Raw genomic sequence first — 27,728 nt, forward strand, 5'->3', positions numbered from 1 at the left:
GTACTAGGGTTAGACTAAAAGAGCAGATAAATAAAATTGCAATTGATTGCATTAATAATATCCATGTCATATACACCATGAAATCATATAACATCCAACAAGGCAGTTCAAAAATGAGATGAGCTTGAAGGCTCAGAGCACATAATGTAAGTCTTCTAGGCTGAGTTTTCTTTAGAACATTAGGCTTCGCTATCTTTTGCTTCTGTACCAAGGCCTGAAAAGAACCTGCCCTTGATTAGATAAAGACGCAAGATGAGAAATATGTGTGATCAGAGATCAAAAGTAAGCTCTTATACCTTGAGATAAATGGCATATCATCCACATATTGCTCGAGGGATATGGCACAGCAAAAGAAATCACAATATAATCCCCTACATGTGATCATTTGGTATATCAATTCTCCTTCCACTTGTTAACATACCTGAGGAATGCCATAGCTGGGCTATCCCTCGGTTGGGCCCGAACACGTGTCGACCGCCTGAGTACAGCCTCCTCAAGCAAGATTTTTTGAGCAACATCTTTTGATCTCTTCTGTAATGCCGTACTGTGGATAACATATCATTGTCAGCTTGATATATGTGCAAGTTGATAAAGAAAATATAAGGTGATGATGAATCCATAGCCTGTTTAAGTTAGAAGATAGAATGCATCAAGAATGGAGTGCTTCCAAGATAATGTAGCACTACCATGTCTTAATGCCAATAGGCAAATTTGATGGGAATGAGACATAGGAAATGATCAATTGGACACACACTTTGCATGTGCAGGCAGCCAACAAAAATAACCCACAAATTAAATTTGTAGGTTTGCTGGAAAAATAAAATTTATCAAGAAAAGCTGTAGAAGTATAAATATATAAAGTTTATTTATATATCAACTTTGTTCCAATAAGTTCAATTTTTTTCTTAAAAAAAAATGAAATGAAAAGATTCACAAGGTTTAATCAAGCTTGCTAAGTTCATCATGCACAAAAACACATGACATGCAATTAACAAAAAATGCATGTGTTACAAATCACTTATCAATAAGGAGATCAGCGGACGACAACTAAAGGCTCCTAAATCCATGATAAGAAATGGAAATGCACCCTTTTCCTTCTTTGAACATAAAACTGCCCACCAGGATGCAAATGTCTGCACAATGCAGCTGGCTGATTTGCCGTTGGCCCTCTCTGGCCTTCAAATATCGGCAGTTGAGTGTCACAAATTTATTTTGCTTTTTCATGGCCTAGTAATTGTGGAAGTTGAGTTGCATAGACAAGTCAGCTTACTACCCTTTTGGTGACCTTCCCCCAGATGACTAATGCAATGCCATGAAAAATTGCTTAAGAAACAAAAAAGGAAAAGTAGAAGACGAAAGAAAATTCTTATTTTGTCAAAGGACTTGAACAATTGCACCAGTTTGCAAATAAGAGATTCAAGCTCCACCCTCATTCAAAGCCAGAGTCATAGATTAAATGCCAATGAAGAGGGATTGCTCTAAAGTTTCAGACATCTCTACATATCCTGCATATCTATTTTCAAGAATAAACAAGGAAAATCTATAACAAAGAAATAGAAAGCCGGTAAACTCTGGATCCTTCTAATATGATCTCCCACAATCCAATTGGCCCAGTAGTTTGACTGAACAGTTAGGCGCATGATGAAGCTTGACGGTGGGTGCAAAATCCTTGTGTTATGAAAACCTCCTGCATCTATTGCATTAATTCCCTCGCTGCATGGAGGAAAAAAATAAAAGAGACAAGTAATTTGACCTAGAGAGCTCAATGACCTTCTGTTCGACCACCCTATGAACTCATATCATTATCAAATATGATGCTCCTTGAGATTTCATCATACTCAATTTTCATATGCCTAAAGAAGAGTCATGTGGCTTCCTCTACAAGGCAATTAATAGGTTTCCTGACTAAAATCCTACCTGAAGAACTAGTCCACTACCATCATGGTTAAATCATAATTCATAATACTTATCCATACTAAGGTCTTTACAGATTCTCTTCCATGGATTACTTACAACAAGTATAGATAAATTATGCTGTCCATCCTTGGTCGGGAGCACATACGACAAGTGCAGACATGCTCTCCTCTGCCCTCCTTGTGAATTACCTTATTTGACAATAATTTAACGCAGAATAAGGCTTAAACAAAATATTCATTTGTCATGATCACTTCAATAACATGTTCTATTTCCAAAGAACTAAAACAACTTCTTTGTAGGTTTAAGTTCAGTAGGAAATGTCACGTATGGCTCACTCCCGTTACACAGCTGACTGGTAAGACCGTTGAGTCTTCGAATATCAACAGCTGATCTTATCATCTTCCCTAATGATGAAGCATTAGGCAGTATCATATCATCTTCCTCATGATCATCAAATTTGATGCATCTATGTACACCTTGAATGGCTTAGCATGACCTAGAAACTTCAATACTAGCTTTTACGCAATGGAAGTCCACTAGAAGTTAAGCCGAGCATCTATTGAAATAAATAAAATGTCATACCCCCAACTCTTGCCCTTAAAGGACTTTTTAAACCCTTACCAAACAGCCATCTTCAGTTTAAGAAAAGGGCAAATAAAAGAATATAAGGGAAAAATGCATCACCTTACAAATTCATTTAAAAGGTGAAATTTCTAATATCAATCCATAAGAACTTTGATATAATTTTATTTAATAAACAAATCTATCATTTATTTCTCACCGAATTTTAAGCATAAATTATTTAGTTATACATGCATTTCCATCAGTTGATTTCCTATAAAATTAAATAATTATATAATTCACAAGTAGTAATACTGTCAAAGATGACTAAAAAATTGTATCAAAGAGAAACAAATGGCATTAAACTTTTGAAACTACATGGCTAGCAAATCTTAACATATATTTGAGAGCCAGAAGACACAAAAGAAAAATATTTGAGTTGCTTGGAATCTGATATACCTTATTCTATGATAGAACTTCTCCAACTGTCTCTGAAGGGCTCTCTCCCTCTCGCCTTTTGGATTTAGGGAGCCCATAAGTGCATCAAGCTGATTATATTTAAAGTATGTAGATCAGCATCATAAAAGGCAATAAAAAGATTTAGAAAGATAGTGGCACATGTGTCTTGAATGAATTACCTCATCCTTGGTACTATAGTAGCCCCACAGCTTATGGTCTGAACTTTCAACAAAAAGTCTTCCTTCATGCCTGAAGAACCAATACCTATTGTAGTTTCGATCTTTGCCTAATGATGTAGTACGTATGGATAATTTCTCTATCTCCCTTTCAAGATGCTGTTCCTGTGGCACAGGTATTTTAATACTGTCAACAGAGAAAAGGGCAGGACTCTGGCCAGGGCGTGTGTGCAGACACACATGCATGCTAACACACATGCAGACACACATGCATGCACACACAGAGGGAGGGAGGGGAAGAGAGAGAGAGAGAGAGGCAGATGCATATATGTACCCGGTCTTCTTCAGGTTTCTTCTCCATCTCTTTATCCTTCCGTCTTCTCTGCTCCTTCATATTATCCATGGTAGCAGACAAATACTTTACTCTCTCCATGCCACCTCCACCATCCATCCTCATCTTATTTGAAGTTTCCCTAGAGTTTGACATATCATACTTACTACCTCTGTTAAGATCATCAAAATGAAAAATTGCATTCCCCAGCAATATCTAGTACCGCATAGGACAATTGTCAACTAATTCTGATGGGGTAAAGATAAGGATTTGCATACCAATTTTCTGAAATGTGGTTGTTCTTAGATGAATGAACCTTCTTAGTTCGCCGCTGTAAAACAGAAATGCATGAGTTTTCTTTGCCATTCTCCATAATGTGTCCCTGATCCATTTCTTTAACGTCAGTCTCTTCTCTTTTCATATGCTGCTCTTCTTTCTTCTTTCTAGCTTCCGCTCTTCTTGTGGCTGCAAGCACCTGCTGCTGTTCAATGCAGTCATCTAACCTATCTCTAACAGCATCAGTTGAAAGAACTTCTGAAATCAATTCTCGGAGAATTCCCAGTTTTATATTGATGTCAAGAAGACCATAATGGCCCCGTTTTATAGTTGTCACATGGCTTGATAATCCTACTCTATCTTCCATCTCCAAGAAGTCACATAAATATTCAGTCCAGTTGGTTAATGTAATCTGAAGAAAATGAGTAAAAGAAGTTAGATTACACTTTAGAATCTGAAATATAAATCTGCTAGCTGGACATAGAAGCTGATACTCCACAGATGAAATATTGCATTATATAAATCATGTTTCCAAAAAAGCAAAATAAATACATTCACCTTTGATTTCCGCTTTTTGTTCTGTATGGCCATGAAATAGTCACTTTCATCTTTAATAAGCAAGCGGACAATTGCAGAATGCAATGCCACAATAAGCATAAGATCACTGTCCTTGTGGCAGATTGCATTTTCAAAATCCTCAAGAGAAAATGGCCACAAATGCAACAACTTCCTAAAAGAAGAGCAAAAATCCCAAACGACAAGGAGGTCACCAACACAGTCCATAGGCACACGAAAATCTGTAGACGGAGTAGGGCGATCTGCGAAAACAGGATCATCAGCAGCAGGCTGCACTAAGAGGTCATCAATTGGGTATTTAACAGGCTGTTCTTTAGTCTTTTCTTCCTCTGCAAATTTAGGAACCATGTAAACAAGCGATATGAGAATATTCTTTTCAGGATATTTAAACACAGAAAAAGGAAAAAATAAGGAACTAAACAAGAAGTAGATCTTAGGATGCAGTTCAAGAACTGCACCAAAATCTAGTTGAACATAACAAATTAAAGTTTCTTCCATGTACCTTTCTTTAATTTTTTTTTGATCATATCCATGCCTTCCAAATTTTCATTTTCAGTATCTTTCCTTTTCTTGTTGATTTTGTTATCTCCAGCATCCTGAGGAGAGCATGAATTTTAAAATACTACATAAATGTGAGCTAACTAGCAGAAGGGTCCAGATAGAGTATTACCCGAATATTTTTTCTTCTTGCATTCTTGCGTTCTTTGCAATTTTGCATAGTAAGCTTATCCCTCAATTCTCCAGGAAGTTCAGTGGAAATCCCATGCTTCTTTGCGAGCTTTTCATGAACCAGCCATGGGGCACTTTTTGAAGTTGATTCTCTAATAAACACTTTCAGTATATTCCTACTAAATGGTGGTTTCTTCCGTACCAGATCTTCAGCTTTTATTATTGAAGTGTCAGTTACTTTCTTATCTTTATCAACCCAACCGACCTTGTATTGCATGGTGTCTCCATCATCTAAAATCTTTAAGATTTTGCATGCACAAAAAGACTGTTCTTTCCTCCCATGCAATTCTAGCCCTTCAAACAGACATTCTTGTAACTTAGTGTAAATTTCATTGACAAGATCTTTTAAACTGAGAGTACCTGCAAAACCAATAGTGCCACTGATGAAATTACATTAAGTGGAGCAAAAGCAAATTTTGCAAAAATCAGTTATACTGAATCAAAAGGCAGGAGAACATGATTCATGACATGATACAACAAAAGGCACTCGAGGTTAGGTCAAGATATCTTTATGCAATGCAAGCACAGTTGTAAGACTATTTGCTAATGCAGAAGAAGGATCTCTTCAACAAGAAACCATCTGTTTTGTTATTAACCCAAACTCTGGTCTTCAATTTTGGACCAAGGGAAAATGAAAACAATTTTGCACCAAGGGTAAATGAAAACAATGATTATCCTCTCAAAACGAAAATAAACACCATTGATTATAATCCATGAGGTCTAAAATGTGTAGAAACTAAAATTATTTATTTAGAAGTTCTCTTGCCTATGAATCAAGCAGACATAGAATGAATGAGAGCAACATGGCCAGCAAGAAAAAGTTTATTCTAGACTGAATAATTCAAACCATTGAAACTGATCTATACAAATATAGGTGACTTGGATGCCCCTGGACTATAAACCGAATTAAAGCACAGTATCATACCATGAAAATTGCGCATTTTTGTATCATATTGATGCATACATAAAAGACCTTAAAAATAGTGATTTCAGTTTCTAGTCAATTTAGATGACATAAATCATGATGAATTGTATAGATCTTCATTTTAAAAGGACCAGCATTGATTTTCATTAAAGATATTTGGGGCGAAATGCTCAACTTAGATATCAAATAACCAATATTAAAAAAGTCCAGTTAAAAACTCCATAAACTATAAAATTATAAATAAAACATTTTACATTAAAAATTCAAGAATTGCTACAGGCACTTGTATGAGTGCACGTAGTGGTGCGCTCCACCATAATTCCAAAACATGTCCAATCTTAAAATATTTAAAATAAAAGAGTTAAAGGAAACCAACTGAAACCAGTTTCAAAGCTTCCAGCTTCTTTCCAAAAAATACCCTCCTCATTCCTTCCTGTCTTTTTCTACTTCCCCTCTTTTCCAGCTGCCAATATCTTTGTTTCCACTGTTCTACATGGACAATAACCGGAAACGCCCCTCAACCGCCACCCAATAGCAGTCCCTTGAACCCCCTCGGTGAAAAGTGGATGCCACCACCACTCGCCATCTTCCGCCCTCCCTACGAAGACCTATCTCCACATATCCTAGTTCTTTATGGAGAAAGAACAAAATAGAGCAAATTAAGGTCCTTTTCAAGCGCTTCCATCCCATATGATTTCTCTTTGTTTGTTTTTCAAATCCCCCATGACAAGTCCTAGTGAAACATGACCCCATCTATTCATCAAACCCAAATCATTTTTAACAAAAAACAAAAAAAAAAAAGATTCTTATTTCCATTTCAAAATAGATGAATTTATCGTGCTTTCCTATAAAGAAAAGGAGAAAAATCCAAGGTAACCCAAATAGACCTATAACCTTGTAGAATAAAAATAAATGGAGCCTTCAAGTAGATCTCTAGCTCTCCAAAGATAATAATGATGTAATACTATCATAAAAAGGGAAGCTATGCTTACATACTCTAAGATGAGTAGCTGACATGTTGCAAAGAAATGTTTGAAGGGGTAATGTACTTTTCAATAAAAAAAATAAAAAAATAATGTGCCTGGTAATCGGTCTAGAAGACTAAAAGATGGAGTTTAATCATAATTTTATCTCAAATCAAAAATCTTCATTTCAAATGCCTCAAATCTTGGATGTTTCTCAAGTTTGAGCTTTTGAAAGACTCTAAAACAGAGAGCCATCTATTCATCCAACCCAACTTATTTTTAACAAAAAAACAAAAACAAGATTCTTATTTCCATTTCAAAAAATATGAATTTATCATGCTTTCCTATAAAGAAAAGGAGAAAAATCCAGGGTAACCCAAATAGACCTGTAACCTTGTAGAATAAAAATAAATGGAGCCTTTAAGTAGATCTCTAGCTCTCCAAAGATAATGATGATGTCATACTATCATAAAAAGGGAAGCTATGATTACATACTCTAAGATGAGTAGCTGACACATTGCAAAGAAAAAATTCGAAGGAATAATGTGCTTTTCTATAAAAATAAAAAAACAAAAAAGATTAATGTGCTTAGCAATCACTCTTGAAGACTAAAAGATGGAGTTTAATCACAATTTTATCTCTAATTAAAAATCTTTATTTTAAATGCCTCAAATCTTGTGTCTCTCAAGTTTGACCTTTTGAAAGCCTCTAAAATAGAGAATAGGGATTCAATAACAGATGGTAGTGAGGGCCCATCTTTGTCATGAAAGAAAAATCAAGACCACTGTTTGGTGGAGAATAGGGGCGGTCTCTGGTGACAGATAGCGGAGGCTGACAACAAAGGAAATCTTAAAAGCACAAGTGAGATTATAGGTACAAAGGGGTCGGGTTGGACCAGATCATAAGTGACCCAAATCTAATCCAGTTTTTTGATCGGATCTCGATATTGGACCCAAGTCCAGCCCATTAGAAGATCACATTAGGTCGAGTCGAGTCTATGATCAAATTTTTTGACCCAATGGGTCATTCGGGTCGGGTTAGATCCACATACAACCCGATCCCAATCCATGAAATGCAAATCAGATTCGAATTAAGGTCGGATCTGGGTCGGGTCATGGGTTAACATAGAGTTGTCTTGAATGATCTAGAATCTACAGCAAAGAAGTCCCACCCTCCAACCCTGATGCTTTCTCCAATGACTACAATCTGCCTTTGCCATTAATATTAACAACCTAATGGAGATCATTGTACTACCAAAAACACAACCAAAGCCCTGAAATTTAATGGAAAGTGAATATCTGAAAGAAAATATTACATTTTTTATGCCTATACTCTATGATTCTTTTTGCGTTACTTGGGCGGTGTTCCTGCAAACTAACAAAATGATGTGATGGGGCTTCTTCTCGGTTGTGTATGAGGAATTGCATGGTCTCTGTGCTGTTTTAGTAACCATAGGCCTAAAGTTAGATCTTGAATGGTTTTAAAAGGCCCTATTCAGTTCAAAGTAGTTACTTTTCCTTTAATTTTCAGGGAGATGAGAAGAACAACATATACTTTCTGCTTTTCTTTTTATACCAAGGTGAAAGAACAAGGAGGTACTTCCAGATCACTTATAGGCCCCTTCATATCATAATCCCCTCAAGAATATCAAACTGAATAATTCAATGCCATATATCTTTACAACATAAAAACTAGGATTATAGAGGCTATTTTTAAGTTGGTTGCTTCTTTTTCATGCTTGATAATAATTGAGAAGTACTATTCGAGGAATATGCAAATGAGTTTGATCAACAGAAAACAAAGGCAAAAAGATTTTATCCAAAGATGGAAGTTGATTCCCTCCAAAGAGAAGCCTTCAACAAGGTTTCCCCACCAAAAGCAGCATTCCAAAGAGCAACATAGTACAGACAAGAGAGACATAGTGGAAGCTGATCGACAAGAAAAAAAACGCAATCAAGGAATCTACCATATGCGAAAACAGACTCAAAATCATAAAGGCGTTCTTCTGAAAACAATGCTTCAACTGTTATAGTGAAAGGGCCTCAAGTAATCCAATAAAGATTCTGGCTGTAAAATAAACAAAGGTAGATCAAAGAAAAATGAACCAATTTTTTTTAATAACAAGAAGCTAGATTAATATTAACTGTGAAAAGTATATAGAACTATCTTGGAATGCAAACCATACTGGATTTGGGTCAAGTCGGGCAATTTATCTTAAGACCCAAATCAATCCAAAAGCCTCTACAGGTCAAGTCGAATCAGGTTAGAATTCAGTAAATCTAGATCCAACCCAAAAAATAGAACAGATTCAATTTTAAAATGCGACGCGGCTCCACGGTTCCTTTAAAATGGTTCGGGTCAGGTCGGGTCAAGGGTCAACTCGACCCATTTGCAGCCTTAAGTAAGATGAAGAGGGAAGAGGAAAAAGGAGACTAGAATGCTAGGGGGCAAGGAGAAGGGATAAGAGAAGGAGGGATATGGCAAGGAAAGAGAGAGATCGTATATAAAAAAAGGAAGAGCGAGCAGAAATGCAAGGTGGTTTGAGTAGTAAATCAACTTTCACCTTTTTTAATATTTTAAGGCTGGATGCTTGCCCAGATTCTATGGTGAGTATATTGCTAAATGCTCTCGCATGAGTGTGTGTAGCATTCTCTTAACATTCACATACAAAAAACCATAAGGTAAAACCACGCATACAAATCATCATATTTCTTCCACCATATACATCTCACATTCTCAACATGTTTGGCTTCAGTGTTTGTCACACTTATCAACCAAGTGAAAAATTGACTGTACCTAGTGAAACTTCTCCCTTTTTCAACTGACTAATGGAACCATCTATGACAATCTATGCAAGCACATGCATATAAATAACATGATAATTTGTGCAACTCTTTTGTAAATTATTCATTCTTTTGGATTCTAAAAGACATTTGTCAAAATTGAAATTGAGCTTTTCAAGTTCTGAGAAAAGAAAAGGCTTTATAATATTATTGGAGAAATTTAGAGAAGTTAATTTTTTTACCAATTTGGCTATTCTAAAACTTAAATCTCAAATATGTTTAGAATGCCAATAAGCAATATATTATCTATTGCACTTCAAAATGATATGATACATCAGCATTATCTTCTTTTTTAAAAGAAAAAAGAATTATAATTTTTTGAGTGTTTCATCATAATACCATCAAGATCCATCCAGAGGTTCCAAATATATGTTTCATGATATCTAATTTATTTTCTTTAGTTGTTTTTTGTTTTATTTTTCTAAAGGTTCCTGTGTTTATCTTAAGGCTGACAATTCAGATATGGTCAAAGCTAAAAATCCTTCAGTGGCACAACTAAAGCTAAAACCAAATCAACTTTTCAAGCTTTGCATAATTTGCTTAGACAATGTGGTGTGCTCTTTCTCTACTACTCATCCATACCTCTTCCCAAATAGACTCCTTCCCACTCCTAAGGCAGAGCAAGAAACTAAATCAAATGATTGTTTTTCACCAGCACCCTTTTGTCTTGTGGGTACTAAAAGTTCACTCTCATTGCAAGGTGCAGAATGATCTTGATGCTTCAAGGGGAACCAATTCTTAGGGTGAAATGGGCAGGGTACACAAGGCCTGGGTACGTATTCACCATATCATACTGATTCTCCACCCCCACCCCCATGCCCTCCACACCCCCCCCTCGCCCCCGCCACCCACTCCTCCTTTTGTCCTTCTCCTCCATGATCAAGTAGTCATATTTCCTGCTTTAAGCACTCCCCTCACCCATTATTTGTATGGAGATGTTAACATAGATTTGGACACCTCAACCTAGAGGGATGCTTCATAGTCAACCCCATTTAATTAAGAAGAGACTTAATTGTCACTATTGTTGTAGTCTCTCCGGAATTAGACATGGAAGATTATACTCCCAACCCATAGCCACCAATTTGGCGTCTAGTGCTATTAACTCACAACAAACAGACCCATATCAGCTTATCATATGCATAGCATGACATTGGATGGAAAATGCAACCACAGATTTAAGTATTAACAATTGTGGTATAACATATCTTTTTGACACGTATGAGACCGTTTTCTTCCTTTGAGCAGCACCATGAACATCAACAAAAGGAACAAGGAGTTGATGACAACCAAATAGAAAACATTGGCTCTGAGCTGCAAAATCTAGTCTATCTTTTCATAAAAAGATAACCTGCTGCGAGGTTGTGTGGTAGTAGTTAGAATCTTCTAGTTAGGGAGATTCAGATACTTTAAAATTTGCCCCAACTCCCAACAATGTAGCCAATCTTATGCTTCTGACCAAGCATATGTATTGCAACCACTGACTTTCAACACCAACCTTACTATGCAATTTGTAGTTTTGTCTTACTCCTATGATAACATATCAAATCCAGGAGCCAATATATTATCTAATGACTAATATGATTCCATATAGGCACTTTCTAAGCACTACCACATCCCAATAATTTGCAAATTGCAAGCAGCCAAGATGTGCTCCTGCCAGCTGTTAATACGGCCTACTTAATGTTGCACATTCTCTCCCTCATCTGAACTTACATGCACCTCATTTTAAGTTATCCTAAGCTCGGGTCACCAACAGCCAATGCTTTGTTAATATTCTTGTAGAATCCTCATATGTATATGTCAAAATATAAAATTTTGGCATGTTATTTAGCCGGGTAATAGCTTGCTTGACATTCTATGGTATACACTTGTTCTTTGAGCTTAAGTGTAGTTGACCATATGTTTTTCGAAATGAGCATCCAGCATCATTAGTTTTTTGCTCTTGTTCATGTTCACTTGAATGAATTGCTTAACGAGTATACATGAATGAATTGCTTAAGTATACAGTACCCCACATTCTCAACTCAACATCATGCGGCGCAGATAAGGACAAACAACATGAGTATCATGTAAACAGGACTAACTTAAAAGAATGATTCTATGAAAGCAACAAACTGCTTATGTTAGCCCACTGATCTGGAATTATTAAACCTATTCTTGAACATCAAGTGTACTGCACACCTAATCACATGCTTCCTCTTAATTAAATCTTGAAGGATGGATTCTAGGGAACCTTGTCACACATATAGAGATGTTGGAATGCATAATGCATGTCAAATACAACAATGGAGGAATCAAGATGGCAATAGAAGCATCACTTATCACTTGGGGCTCAATGAACAATTCGGTTAATTGAAAATGTTTAAGCAAGATGTTGCTATTGAGTGTTTTTAAATTTTTTTCTTAAAAAAAAGAGAAATCAATTGGATGTGGCAAGAAATTTGAAACATGGAATCTAGAAACATTTCAATCAGCTTCAGAGCTGCCCTCCTAAAATATGCTGAGTTAAAAGAAAATAGTACTTGGACAGGCTAAGCCTGAGATTGCATGCTTCTAAGATATGTCTTTTTTCATAAGTAATCTGTATTTTATTAAACTAGCAAAGAATGAAGGCATTCAACAAGAGAGAAACGGATTAATGAGCAGCTCAAAACACATGCAGAGAAAATCAAAGAAGCACAGGCGTCAATGCCATTGTAAATTTGAAGTTAGAAGCCATTCAATAGCAAAAACAGAATTTTTTTTCTTTTTGCATGACTTGCAAAGCTAAACCCTTTTTGTCCCCAAACTTCTGGTCACTTAACTGCAAAAATAGTTGAAATCTTCTTTTACATGCTTCTGAGTTATATGTGAAATTACACCACTTCCTAGAAAATGTGGTAAAAGGAATGCAAAACCCATCTATTATGAGTAGTAACTTTCTGACTTATGATAATCCAATTGAAGATTTGCACATGAATCCTAGAAGTTTGGTATTTTACAACATCTTTCTTGGATCACATTCAAGAATATAAATATGTCATGCCTAACAAGTAGAAAATAAAGAAGTCAAATTTACAGGTTTATTGTCACAAAATTGTAGCTGGCACTCATACCTTGCATGCCACCCTTAATTTCTACAATACAGGTGGGGACAAAAATATCAATTAACAATTACAACATCTTCATAAGTTAAGGCAGAATTCATTGTTCATACTGACTGTGGTAGAATAAAAGATGATCGGCAGCATAGGAACAACATGTGGCATCAATTGCCACACAACATCAACCTGAAGTATGATCTCATGCATGCATAGAGCATGCAACGATTATTCAGGAAGCAAAGAGTATGATAACAGGTTCATTATTGCATCATCAAGCAAATGCAGAAGAAAAGAAGCATTACCTTTCAAATTCCAAAAGATGCACATAAGACATATTGTCAATTTTAGAAAACAGAAATGAGTAGCCCTACAAAGGTAAATGAACAATGAAAATAAATAAATAGACACTAATGCCTGAACTAGTCAAGTTCTTACTGTATTGGATCATATGAAGTACAGGAGCCATTAATTCCTCCGGGAATTGTTGAACCTTCTCCGTTGCATGGCACTCTGAGACCAAAGCTTCTTCATAAGTTAAATTACTTTTCCCAGTAACTTTACATGTCCAGACTCTTTGGCGGTAAAGATTAAATCTCTTCAAATATTCTCTAAATACAGGTTAAGGAGATGATCAGAGGAAAGCATTCATCAGCTACAAGAAACACCGATGTTTATAACAGGAAGCATTATATAGTACCATTTATTCTAATATGAAATATAAAAAACATTTGCTATTGATGATTGCATCCAAGAATTCAAGAAACTAAAGAAAATCCATATAAACTGATTGCCCAAGAAAGCAATTTCAAGAAGGATACTGATAATCCTGGAATATCTCCTTTGTAAAACGAACTTGGAAAACAAGCTCTTGTGGATCCAAATGCTGTGGTGTCTCCGCTAGGGAAAAGGGTTTCCTTTTATAGAGAGGCATAGAAAGTTCCAGACAAATTTTCACAATGAATCTTAATGAAAATATCCACTTCCAAAACTCAAAACAGCAACGGCTTCAATACCTGTGAAACAAATCCATGAAACATGCTTTCCCAATTCATTTAGATGTTTGTGAAATTAGATATAAACAAAATAAAACCAAGTCCTGTAATTTGAGCCATTAAAGCTGTTGCGGCCAATCGCCCCGTCGTCCGATCGCCGGGAAGCGTGCACCTGCAAAATGAAGTCCGCACTGACCGGAGGCGGCTCCGGCGGGGACCCTCCGACGGTCAAGTCAGAGAGGTGACTGGGCAACAGTGAAATATAGACAGAGAGCTCTGAGAGAGAGTGAGAGAGAGAGGAGCGAGCCTGCGTATGTAGGAGAGACGGGCGGATCGATCCCTTGCACTGTTGCCTTCCCCAGTATATATAGTGGAGCACGGTATGGCGCCGTCATTAATGGCGCGGACAAGTGAGGAACTGTCAACTCACTGTGGACTGTCAGAGTCGCCGTGAAGATGTCACATCGCCGCGGGGGCTGTCAAATCATCAGGGTTGACAATGCCCTTGGCAGGACAATGCTCCAAAATGGCCGTGCCGCATGTTGCTGTCAGAGCTGACAAGGTCCGACGGCTGTACGGCGGTTGGAGGAGTCGGCCGACCCTAGGTCGGCGGCCAGCAGAGTGGCGTCGGGTTCCTCCGTCGGTCGGCGAGTTTTCCATAAGTCGGCCATCAGGCCTCTGGGCCTCTGGGTCCAGTCGGTCGGGGGGAGATACGTCCGACATATCCTCAGTCGGCGATGGACCGTTGAATGGCCGGTAGTGGCGTCCGTCTATCGGGCGCTCCCGGCCGTCGGTCGGTCAGTCCCTCCGGTCGGTCGGTCGTTCCGACCGTCAATCGGTCGGTACGTCCGTCGGTCGGTCGGTATCCCCCAACAGTTGCCCCCCTCCACTCTTAAGTCGGACGGTGAGCTGGCGACTAGGAGTGGATTTGTCGTACGCGAGGATCCGACCGTACCGCCGGTTGATGCGGTGTCAGGCGCCTCATAAATGTCGAGAGGCTTGCTGGCGTCCGTCGTCTAGTCGGCGTCAGACGTCTCGTCCTGTCAGCATCAGGTGTCATGTCGGCGCCGGACACTCCGCCGTGTCGGATGTCCCGCTGGTGTCAGCGATAAAACCGGCGCCAGGTGTCATGTCCCATCGGGAAGTGGAACCGTCGTGTCCCATCGGGAAGTGGAACCGTCGTGTCCCATCGGGAAGTGGAACCGTCGTTCCCGCCGTCTCGTCGCGTCCCGTCGCGCCACGTGGCGTGTGGCCGTTGGTTCACGTTCGGTGGAGCGGATGGAGGTGACGTGGCGCAATCTGAAGGGGGGTGCGTCGAACCGTCGGGCCGTCGGACGGCCCTGATGACACCACGCGGCGAAATTTGGGGAGCCTTCGTTGGCCGTGCCTTCATCTCGACCGTTGGGGGGCACTATATATACAAAGTTACCCCCACATGGTTTTTTACCCCTCTCATTTTTACAGTCGAGACTCTGCCCGCTTTAGCCTCCGTTTCAGGTACTCCTCCGCTCTGTCCCCCATTTGCGATTCTTTCCTTCCAAGGGTTAGAGTAGCTTTCCCCCTCTTTCTTTCCTTTCTTCCTTGCCATTTCTTTGAACTCATGGCTAGGACGTCCCCACGAGGTAGTCGGTCGGGAGAACCGACCGAAGATACTCGGTCGTCCCCGGAGGTGGAGGCTTCTTCACTTTCGGGGCCGAACGTCGATCGGCTCCGGAAGCAGTACTGCGTCCCGGAGCAGTTTCGGCTGTTCGCCCCTGGCGCCGATGGTCGGGTTAATAGCCCGCCCGAGGGTCAGGTGGCGTTCTATCTGGAGGATCTCCGGGCCGGCCTTCGATTCCCGGTTCCGGAGTTCGTCCGGAACGTTCTGGACTATTACGGGCTATGCCCGGCACAACTTGCGCCGAACTCGGTTCGGCTGATAGTCAGCTTCGCCCTCCTGTGTCGGCTTTTGCCGACCGAACCTCGGATCTCTCTTTTCCGAGTTTTCTTTGTCCTCCGCCCCCACCCTAAAGCCCGAGGGTGGTGGTACTTCATCCCTCGGAAAGGGCTCTCTTTCATTACTGGTCTTCCGACATCCATTCACGGATGGAAGAACCAGTTCTTTTTCACGTCGTCCTCTACCCCTTGGGGGTTTCCCGTCCGTTGGGGGAATCCCCGAACCGATCCCAATGAGAACAGTCGGGTGGAGGCCGATGATCGGGAGGACTTCCATCAGCTAAAGGATATCTCGGTGCCGAAGCAGAGCGAGATCGTCACCGAGCAGGCCTTGTACGACGCCGGCCTTAGCCCGGTCCCCCGTTTAGGTCGGTTTGCATTCTCCCGACATCTTCATTTTCTTTTCTGTCTTCTTCTTTAGCTCTGACCTTTCGTCGTCTTTTTCAGATATGCCGCCGAGGACGCGACTGTCGGCAGCCGACATACGTCAGCATGCCGTGAGGAAGAGGCCGGCGGCAGGTGCCGGACCGTCGCAGCCTCCCAAGAGGCCCCGCGTGGTTCCGCCGAGCGAACCAGCCGGGTCGGAGGCGGAGCCGGTGATCGCACTGTCGGCGCCGACAGTGCTTGCAGACGTCCCGTCCGAGGGACCGTCAGTCGGGGGAGCTGCTTCGCCCGATCGTCGAGCGGCTGATTCTGCCGGGGGCACGCCGACCGCCCAGCAGATTCCGGAGGTTCGGGAGGAGGTCCGCAAACCTGAGCGACCGACGCATGCCACCGCCGCGCTGTCTGCCGAGACTCGGTCGGGTTCGAGCTTGCCGTCGATCTCCGACGTCAGGGCCTGGACGGCTAGCCGAGGTAAGGCTCCAATGGCGTCGGGTGACGAAGGTCGGTCGGCGGGCGGGTCGGCTGACTTTCCGCTTCCTGAGGGTGCGTCGGGCCTGGCCAACCACGACTTGGCCAGGAAACTATGCCAAGCACTCCTTCTTCCCGCCGACATCGAAGCGATGAAGAACCAGCGTGTCTCCGACATGTTGTCGTCCTTCTATCCGATGATGATTCGGGTAAATTCCCCTTCTCTCTGTTTTTAATTGTAGCCTTGCAAGTTCGGCTTACTAACAGTCGGTTCTTTTTCGTGCAGCTGGTCTTCAATATATCCGAGCTGGAGGCCGGATATCGGAAGTTCGGGGACATGCGCGCGGCCTGGAGAGATAAGGTCGCGGGGCTCGAAGCCGAGAAGGCCATCCTTGTCGACCAATTTCAGCAGTCGATCGACCGGGAGAACCGACTCGAGGGGGAGGTCTCCCGACTTTCGGAGGAGGTCTCCGGACTCAAGGAGACCAAGGCGTCGTTGGAGTCGGAGCTCAAGTCGGCGAAGGATGACGCGGCCAAGAAGTCCCGAACCATCCGTCGGCTCCGACACGAGCGAGACAGTGTCGGCAAAGAGCTGGAGGCCGAGCGCGAGCAACTCCGAGCAAGTCTCGGGAACCTCGCCAAGGCTGAAGAAGGCTGTGCCGCCGCGCAGGCCGATGCAGACGTCGCCAAAGCCGAGGCAGAGTCGGCGAAGGAGGCTTTGGGTCGGGCGATTGAGGTTTTCCGGGACTCGGAGGAGTACCGCGAAGAGCTCCTGGAGAGCGGCTACCTTTCGTACCAAGTCGGGTACGAGGATGCTCGGAAAGCCGTTCGGAGCTTGTACCCCGAACTCGATCTCAGCAGTGTGGTTCTGCCAGAGTCGGAGGCCCCAGCTGCGGAGGAGACGGCCGGACCAGCGTCGGAAGGTCTCTCCATCAGGCGGAAGCCGAAGACGTCGCAGAGCCGGTTGCCGAAGATCAGTCGGCCCCGACGGCTGAAGTCGGAGCAGAACCGCCGACCAACTCGCATCGCCGTCCAGTGGAGGACGTTGATTCCGACGATTAGTCGGTTTTGTTTTGTTTTGCTTTGACTTGTAATCGGGCTTCGGCCTTTTCCTTGTAGACTTTCTTTTATCTATGGATAAAATTTCTTCAAGTCTTGAATGAAATCTCCTTTTACCTTCTCCCCTTGTTTGTAATGCCAAACATGTCTGCAATGTCGAACGTGAGTCGCTAACTTAGTTAAGTCACTAACTCACGTAAGTCGGTAGGACTTCAGCAACTTGTGCAGCCCCGAAAGCAGAGTGCGTTCCGACTTTAGGTCGGCTTCCAATAGTCGAAGTCATTAGTCGGGCACGTCTGTTGAGTCGGGAACCGACCGAACCTGGTAAAGGTCCGGTAGTCGGGCTCCCATAGATGCATTTAGTCCAATGTCATCCGGCGCAGTGTCGGGGAAACGATGGTAAGTCGGGTCCCCATGCTCTTGCGTCGGGTTCTGTGTCTTCCGACATACGGTAGCAAGCCGAATGTCGTTCGGCCGGCCGTAGGTCGGTCGGCAAGTCGTGGATGCGACTAAGGTCGCGTCGTGCGATAGACGGTGGTAAGCCGAATATCCCTCGACCGGCCGTAGCTTGGTCGGAAGTCGCGACAACAGTCGCGTGGGCGTTAGCCTTTCTCTGGTCGGGGCCCGATCGACCTGTCGGCCGATGGTTTGGCCCGAAAATTCGATCGTAGAAGGAGTATGAACTCCCGTCGCAACAGATGCATCGGCCTTTGTCAGGGGCGGATGTGTTGCCGAAAGTCGAAGGAGCGTAACTCCCGTTTATAAAAGTCCGTCGGCCCTTGTGAGGGTCCGACGCGTCGTCGAAGGAGCGTTAACTCCCATCATTGTAGATGCGTTGGTGCCCGCAAGAGTCCGGTGCGTTACCGACGATGAGGTCGTCGGTTTTAGGTGGATGCTAAGTCCACGTCAATACGTCGAGGTTTGACCTTGATGAGCACCGATCACTAGTCGAAGAGTTAAAACTCCGAACTTTCGAACGGGACTTGTATTCCGACTATTGAATTACAAAATTCACTGGTAATACAGCTTCAAATTGTCGGCGTTCCAAGTCCGTGGAATAGGCTTCCCCTCAAGGGTCTCCAGCCGATAGGCTCTCGGCCCGAAGGTGTCTGCAACCTTGTAGGGTCCTTCCCAATTGGGAGCCAGCTTCCCTTGGTCCAAGGGCTTCGACACTTCTGCCTTCCTCAAGACCAGGTCGCCAGGCCTGAAGAGCTTTGGTCTGACCTTGGCGTTGTAGTACCGGACGACCCTCTGTCGGTATGAAGCCATTCGGATTTGAGCCTCATCCCGTAGCTCGGGGAGGAGGTCTAGGTCGGCCCTCCGACCCTCGGAGTTGTCTGGCTCTCGGTACTGCTCGACCCTTGAAGATGGTAGGCCAATTTCGAGCGGGATCATCGCCTCTGTCCCGTAGGCCAAGCTGAACGGCGACTCCCCGGTCGGGACGGGGGGGTCGTTCGGTAAGCCCACAGAATGGAGCCCAGCTCGTCGACCCAGAGACCTTTGGCTTCGTTGAGTCGGGTCTTGAGTCCATGGAGCAAGGTCCGGTTGGTCACCTCAACCTCACCGTTGGACTGTGGGTGCCCGACTGAAGTCAATCGGTGCCGGATGTGGAACTTGGCACAGAAGTCTTTGAAGTCTTGGTTGTCGAATTGCCGTCCGTTGTCGGTGATGATGGTGTGCGGCAATCCGAACCTGAAGATGATGGACTTTTGGATGAAGTCCTCCATCTTCCGCTCGGTGATCTGCGCCAAGGGCTCGGCCTCGACCCACTTCGTGAAGTAGTCGATGGCGACAACGATGAACTTCCTTTGGCCCGACGCTGGTGGGAATGGACCGAGAATATCGACTCCCCACTGGGCAAAGGGCCATGGGGCGACAATGGGAGCGATTCGGCTGGCCGGTCGGTGCTGAATATTGGCATACTTTTGGCATGGCTCGCACCTCCGGACCAACTCTGTCGCATCCTTCTTCATGGTTGGCCAGTAGTAGCCTTGTCGCAGGACCTTGAAGGCTAGGGACTTGCCCCCCAAGTGGTTTCCACAGATTCCTTCGTGAACCTCTCGGAGAGCATAGTCGGCGTCGGTCGGCCCCAAGCACCTGAGCAAAGGGAGGGAAAACGACCTTTTGTAGAGTCCGCCGTCCATGATCACATATTGCGAAGCCGACCAACGGAGCCGCTTGACCTCCGCGGGATCTTCGGGACTGATCCCGTCGGTCAGGTACCGGACGATCGGGTCCATCCAACTTGGTTCGGACGTTAGCTGCTGCACTTCTTCGACCCGATCGATGCTCGGTTGCTGGAGATTTTCGACGAACGTCCGACCCAAAGAGTCATAGGCCGACGTTGCCAATCTGGAGAGAGCATCGGCGCGGGCATTCTCCGTCCTGGGGATGTGGGAGATCTCGAAATACTCGAGGCGTGCCACGAGGTCCTTCACTTTCTGAAGATACTTGATCATGGTCGGATCTCGCGCCTCGAAGTCGTCCTTGACCTGCCCCACGATCAGCTGAGAGTCGGAGAATGCCCGGAGGCTGTCGATGCCCAGCTCCTTCGCCATCCTCAAGCCAGCGAGGAGTGCCTCGTATTCGGCTTGATTGTTGGAGGCCTTGAAGTCGAACCGGAGGGCGTATTCGGTGACTACCCCATCCGAATTCGTGAGCAGGAGTCCGGCCCCGCTTCCCTGAGCGTTGGAGGCTCCGTCAATGTGGAGTACCCAGGTGGAGATCGGGCCTGGCTCAGAGACCGCATCTCGTCCCAGGTCTTCAGCTCCCGACCCTTGGTCGGTCGTCGGGCATTCGGCGATGAAGTCGACCAAGACCTGGGCTTTCAGGGCAGGCCTCGGCCGGTACTGAATATCGAACTCGCTAAGCTTCATCGCCCACTTAGCGAGTCGTCCGGATGTGTCGGGTCGGCGCAGTATTGCCCTCAGGGGCTGGTTGGTGAGTACCACGATGGCGTGGGCCTGGAAGTATGGTCGAAGCCGTTGCGCGGAGACGGTCAGGGCGAAAATCATCTTTTCCGTCTCCGAATATCTGGCTTCGGCGCCGTGGAGCACTTTGCTGGTGTAGTAGATGGACTGATGAGTTCGGCACTCGTTTTCCCGAACGAGCACCGAACTGATCGCCTCGGAAGATGTGGCCAAGTAGAGATACAAGGTCTCCCCGACCTGCGGCTTTACGAGCAGCGGCGGGGAAGCCAAGTACCTTTTCAGGTCTTCGAAGGCCTGTTCGCACTCATCCGACCAAGAGAAACCGTTCACTTGACGCAGAATCTTGAAGAACGGGAGGCACCTTTCAGCCGACCGGGAAATGAATCGGCTAAGAGCGACGATTCTTCCGTTCAGCTGTTGGACCTCCTTCTTGGTGTTCGGATGACGCATGTCGAGGATTGCCTTTATCTTCTCAGGGTTGGCCTCGATCCCTCTGTGAGAAACAAGGAATCCGAGGAACTTCCCTGAGGTCACCCCGAACGCACACTTGGTCGGGTTGAGCTTCATTTGGTGTCGTCGAAGAGTGCAGAAGGTCTCCTCGAGGTCCTGAACATGGTCCGGGATCTGCGTGCTCTTTACCAGCATGTCGTCCACGTACACTTCCATGTTACGCCCGATCTGGTCTTTGAAGACCTTATTGACGAGTCGCTGGTAGGTGGCGCTGGCGTTCTTCAGTCCGAAGGGCATCACCCGATAACAGTAGAGACCCTTGGGAGTTACGAACGCGGTGTGCTCCTCGTCTTCAGGCGCCATCCGGATCTGGTTGTACCCGGCGAAGGCGTCCATGAAACTGAGCAGTCGAAATCCGGACGTCGCATCCACCAGTTGGTCGATCTTCGGAAGTGGGAAGCTATCCTTTGGGCAGGCTCTGTTGAGGTCGGTATAGTCGATGCAGATCCTCCACTTCCCGTTGGCTTTCTTGACCATGACAACATTGGCGAGCCAATCGGGATACGTGGATTCTCGAATGAAGCCTGCCTCGAGTAGCTTGTCCACTTCTTCGTCGATGGCCCTCTGCCTTTCTGGGGCGAAGGACCTTTTCTTCTGCCTCACCGGCTTCATCGTCGGGTCGATGTTGAGTCGGTGAGTTATCGTTTCCGGAGGGATGCCCGACATATCCGCTGCTGACCAAGCAAATATGTCGGCATTGGCCGTCAGCAGCTCCGCCAGTCGGCGTCATTCGGCGTCGGGCAATTGAGATCCGACCCAAACTTTTCTGTCGGGATTTTCTCCTATCGGGATCGCCTCGAGCTGCTCGGCGGGCGAACCTCGTTCTTCCTCTTCCCCTTCCCTTTGGTCCAGCTTGTCGATTGTCAGAGGATCCTTCGTCCCGTCGCTTTGAGCGGAGATTTGGAAGCATCGTCGGGCGAGCTGTTGATCTCCGCGCATCTCTCCGACTCCGTTTTTGATCGGGAATCGAACAAGGAGATGGTACGTCGAGACGATCGCCTTGAGGGCGTTCAGTCCGGGTCGCCCAAGTAGGGCGTTGTAGGCCGAAGGAACTTGGACGACCGCGAAAGTGAGGAAGACCGTGCTTTGCCGTGGTTCGGTGCCGACCGTCACGGGCAGGGTGATTTCTCCTTCTGTCGTGACGGTGTCTCCGGCAAAGCCGATCAAGGGCGCAGGGACCCTCCTAAGTCGGTCAATTGACAGTCGCATTCGGGAGAAGGTCGAGTAAAACAAAACATTTGTCGAGCTTCCATTATCAACAAAAATTCGTTTTACATCATAATTGGCTATTGTCGCCGACACAACAACAGCGTCGTCGTGGAGAGTCTGGATGCCCCGAACGTCGTCTTCCGTGAAGGTGATTACGTCGTCCGGGCGTGGCCTTTTCGTCGGCTCCCCTCCTGCAGACGTCCCCGGGCCCAGCCGTTTGGAGATCATGTTGATGACTCCAGCCGTCGGCTGGTTGGTCGGCGCCTCTTCAGTCGGCTTGGGGCGTCGATCGGCAATCGGTTGGGTCGGCGGACCCTTCCGGAATTTGCCGAGGTACCCCCGGCGGATGAGATCTTCAATCTCGTCCTTCAACTGGATGCACTGCTCGGTGTCGTGGCCGTGGCTTCGATGGAACCGACAGTACTTCCGACGGTCGAGGCCTTTTGCCTTCAGAGGCGGAGGCCGTCGCAGGTATTCCTTTCCCTCGATCTCCATCAGGATCTGCGCACGAGGAGCGGAGAGAGGAGTGTAGGAGTCATACCTGGGACGCACCGGCCTCGGAGTCTGCCGCCGGGGCGATTTTTGGATCTGTCGGGGTGGAGAGAGCCGACTATCGGTCAGGGACCTGCTTGGTTCGGCGGGCTCCCGATCTTTCCTCCGCTTCTCCTTCGGGCCTCTGGGCTCGGCCAAGCGTCGGTCGGACGCTCCTTCGTCCGCGCGCATATACTTGTATGCGCGCTCCAGTAACTTGGCATAAGTCCGGGGGAGGGTCTTGTCCAGAGAATAAGTGAATCGGGACGCCCTCAAGCCCCGCTTCATGGCTGAGACAGCCATGTCCTCGTTGAGGTCCCGGACCTCGAGCGTGGTCGCGTTGAATCGCGCCACGAAGTGTCGGAGTGTCTCGTTTTCTCCCTGCTTGAGGGAGAAAAGGCTGTCCGACGTTCGCGGCGGCTTTCGGCTAGTGCTGAAATGGGCCACGAACGAGTGCTCGAGCTGCCCGAAGGAATGGATACTGCCCGATCGAAGACCGGAGTACCAAGCCCTGGCAGCCTTGCGGAGCGTGGCGGGAAAGCCGATGCAGAAAAGAGCGTCGGTTGCCCCTTGAATTGTCATGAGGGCTTTATAGCTCTCGAGGTGATCGACTGGGTCGGTGGAGCCGTCGTATGGCTCTACGTGCGGCATCTTGAACCGACTGGGAATCGGTTCGTCGAGGACCAGTCGGGAGAGGGGTTGGGCGGTCTGGAAGTCGACGTCGTTGGAAGACTTCTGGCCGTCCGTCTGCAATTGGGCGAGTCGGCGGTCGATTTTCTCGAACCGTCGCTCGTAGTCGTCCGCTCGTCGATGCTGGGAGACCCCAGGAGTGGAGTCTCCAGAAGATTCTGAAAGGGAGGCCGACGGTGTGCGCGGCCGCTTCTCCTTCCTTGCCCGTTCCAACGGGGAGGGAGAGGGCCGCTGGGACCGTCGGTCGTCGCGCCGTGGTCGTCCCTCCTCTCCGTGGGAGCGCTGTTGGGAGCGCTCGCATGGGGGCGACGGGGATCGGCGCGGCCGTCGGCGGCTGGTCCTGGAAGGCATAGGCCGGGCCGCCGGCTGCTGCTGGAGGCTTTTGACTGCATCGGTCAGTACGGTCATCTGCCGTACGATGGCCGCAATCTGGGCCTCCGTGGTCACTGCAGGGCGTGGAGAGCTAGGCTCCGCCGCCGATGGTGGTGGAGAGGCCTCTTCCCGGCGGGAAGAGCGCCTGGCCGACCCAGTGACTCTCGACCGTTGAGCTCTTGTCTTTGTCATGCTGTGTAGCCCCCTACCTGGCGCGCCAATCTGTTGCGGCCATCGCCCCGTCGTCCGATCGTCGGAAAGCGTGCACCTGCAAAATGAAGTCCGCACTGACCGGAGGCGGCTCCGGCGGGGACCCTCCGACGGTCAAGTCAGAGAGGTGACTGGACAACAGTGAAATATAGACAGAGAGCTCTGAGAGAGAGTGAGAGAGAGAGGAGCGAGCCTGCGTATGTGGGAGAGACGGGCGGATCGATCCCTTGCACTGTTGCCTTCCCCGGTATATATAGTGGAGCACAGTATGGCGCCGTCATTAATGGCGCGGACAAGTGAGGAACTGTCAACTCACTGTGGACTGTCAGAGTCGCCGTGAAGATGTCACATCGCCGCGGGGGCTGTCAAATCATCAGGGTTGACAATGCCCTTGGCAGGACAATGCTCCAAAATGGCCGTGCCGCATGTTGCTGTCAGAGCTGACAAGGTCCGGCGGCTGTACGGCGGTTGGAGGAGTCGGCCGACCCTAGGTCGGCGGCCAACAGAGTGGCGTCGGGTTCCTCCGTCGGTCGGCGAGTTTTCCATAAGTCGGCCATCAGGCCTCTGGGCCTCTGGGTCCAGTCGGTCGGGGGAAGATACGTCCGACATATCCTCAGTCGGCGATGGACCGTTGAATGGCCGGTAGTGGCGTCCGTCAGTCGGGCGCTCCCGGCCGTCGGTCGGTCAGTCCCTCCGATCGGTCGGTCGTTCCGACCGTCAATCGGTCGGTCGTTCCGACCGTCAATCGGTCGGTCGTTCCGACCGTCAATCGGTCGGTACGTCCGTCGGTCGGTCGGTATCCCCCAACAAAAGCTATAAAGAAAAACAGAACCTCAGATGTAATTCATTCTTTCTCATTGACTTAGGAACTACCCGGTGTTAATTCATATCGCAGTGCCAACTACACATTCTATCACAAGTGCAGCGCCAGAGACTAAGAAGATATGCAAAACAAAACCCTAGAACCCAATTTCTAAACTATTAAAGCAAAACTCAATTGATTGCCGAAGGCGAAGTTTTATGCATTCACATTACAAAGACGAGATCATCAATGGTCAATGACATTCGCAGCAAAGGTTTCAAATATAAGCAGCAAAAGAGACCACAGGAAACGTCCAACAAGAAACCCTAGGTAGCAGCTTTGAAGACAATGCAATACCTTCCCGCTTCTCTTCCCCAATGTTCACTTCAAAAATTAATCGTACACTCTGCAAACAAAAGCACAAAGGCTCACAAGAAACCAATCGAAAAAAGAAAATGCAACCAAATAGAAATCTCAAAAGACCAAAAAGAACTAAGCATCAGCATAAAATTCTCTAGATTCCCGTCGACAAAGACACGACCAAGAGCTCGTCGAACAACAAACCCACTAAAACGCAGCAAACTCCACTACCAATCCAAAGAAACACAGAAGGAAGAAAATTCTTCGATTGAAAACTAGTTTGCAATGTGGGAAAGAAAGGAACAGGATTTTACCTAGAATACGCGCGAGCTCCGACGGTTCCCGCCGCGGAGAGGCTCGAACGAGAACTCTCGACGCGGCGAATCGAATGGAAACAGATCCGAAATTGAGAGGAGAGAGACGAGATCATTACCTCCGGAGCAGTAGCGAAGGAGGGGAGGGAGACGGCGGTGAGGAAGACGAAAACCCACGACGCGGTCTCCGTGTTTTCGGAGTTATTCCTTTTGGGAGGAAGTGCTCGTTTTCGAGGCTATATATGCTCGCTCTCGCTCGCTTCTCCCCTCTTCGTTTGAATGAAATCGTCTACATGGCTACGAGGACGTTACACGAAACCGTGTCGCTGTGGGATCAGGAGCCGCCACGTGGAGGTTATCTTTGCGGGGGTCATAGACGTCTGCCGGATGACGTGGGTGTGTATTTGGAAGCTTCCAGCGAGATGGAGGGAAGGGTGGCTCGTAAGCGGATCGTGTGGCCTATGATCCGTGGGCCCTATTGATCACGGTGGACACATCACACGTGGTCCATCATTGAGTACGGCTCGTGTATAATAATATAACACATACCAAGAATTAAAAGATGGCGATGGTGATGGAGCGACCGCAATGTTAAATGGATCGGACGGGTCTGATTAACAATTAATTTAACCGGCGCGTTAATGGATCAGGAGGCGGTAAAATGATATGCTCCAGGCAAAGTAGAACTTCATAAACAGAGGCGCGGCGCATATGTGAAATTTGGCATGGGTTATTTTTCCCTGGACGGACATTTAGGATATAGACCTTATCATATTTGATGGCATCATGATGATGGTGATCTTAAACCATTTTCACCCCTAGAATTACAACCTAATGGCGAACCCATTTTTGAGGTCAGATATTCAACGTCACCTCCACCTCCAGAGAAGTAATCTTAGATTGAATTTTGCGGACAAAAATGCCCCACTGCCTAACAAAAAAAAATTAATATATCAATATATTTAATATATTATATCAATAATATTTATATTAATATTATATATTATATTGATATATATTATATATTATTATAATGATATTATATATTGTATTTATGATATGTATTATACGATAATATATCATTAATCATATTATTGTCGTATCATTATTATTCAATTATAACTTTAAATTTTAATAAAAATATATTATTATATTTTATATTATATTATGAAATTATTTAATATATGAGTTATATTTACCTTATTTTTCTAATCAATTAATTTTTTTATAAAATTAATAAATATTTTTATGAAATATATTAATAAAAATATTAATAATTATTATAATAAATATATTTTATAGAATATACCAGAAGTAATTTTGATACTATGTATTTGATGATTTTAGATTCTTACGAAATACCAAACAGATTATTTTTTGAATATCCCAGATCTTTAACCGTTGGAACATAATATGCCAAAAATAATAATCTTAGATCATCAAAAATTGGATTACCTTACAAAAAAATACCACTTGATGATTCCATTAGGGATGACAAAATCGATCCGACCCGATGGATATGCACCCTATTCAAATCCGATCAAATCCGAAAAATAGGATTTGATCAAATTTGAGTTTGGATAAAACCCAAAAACTGTAGCACGGATATGGATAGTGCTGTTTTCTACCCGAATCCGAATCTAAACCTACAGATATGGATAATATTCGAACCCATATCCGAATATATATGTTTATAATTCGATTTTGATAATTCTGTTTTGATTGATAATATGCATAAAATTATTTTGATTATTTATATATTTTATATTAAATTATAATTCTATTTCTATTTTTAATTTCTATAAATCTGGACTTATAAATTATGTTCTATATTAAATTAATAATTTTATTTTAATTGATAATATATATAAAATTATTTTGATTGTTTATTTTTTTTGAATACGGAATAGACATGGGACGAATATGGATTGAGTATGAAAAAATAGATTACCCATGGATATCTCCGAACTCATTGAGTATGGAGATGAATATCTCTTTTCTTATTCAATCGGATATCAGGTAGGATTTGAATATAAAATATTAAGTTCGAATTTGAAGATGGATATTACAATACCCGATCCAAATCCTACCCATTGCCATCCCTAGATCCCATTTGGATCA

General features: G+C 45.1%; 1 protein-coding gene across 1 annotated transcript; it reads right to left on the minus strand.

Moving 5' to 3' along the window:
* Positions 1-27: 27 nt before the first annotated feature.
* On the minus strand, positions 28-25,824 carry LOC105038512 (uncharacterized). The gene is made up of 13 exons (XM_010914336.3): positions 25,608-25,824; positions 25,291-25,339; positions 13,660-13,854; positions 13,277-13,449; positions 4,967-5,385; positions 4,799-4,892; positions 4,279-4,625; positions 3,723-4,132; positions 3,448-3,586; positions 3,117-3,278; positions 2,938-3,026; positions 297-544; positions 28-214 (listed from the first exon to the last, which is right to left on the minus strand). Exons 3-12 carry the CDS (start codon positions 13,770-13,772, stop codon positions 394-396), a joined length of 2,097 nt encoding a protein of 698 aa, XP_010912638.1. The 5' UTR covers positions 13,773-13,854; positions 25,291-25,339; positions 25,608-25,824; the 3' UTR covers positions 28-214; positions 297-393.
* Positions 25,825-27,728: the final 1,904 nt, after the last annotated feature.

Source organism: Elaeis guineensis, chromosome 1 (assembly GCF_000442705.2).
Source record: "Elaeis guineensis isolate ETL-2024a chromosome 1, EG11, whole genome shotgun sequence".
Lineage (NCBI taxonomy): Eukaryota > Viridiplantae > Streptophyta > Magnoliopsida > Arecales > Arecaceae > Elaeis > Elaeis guineensis.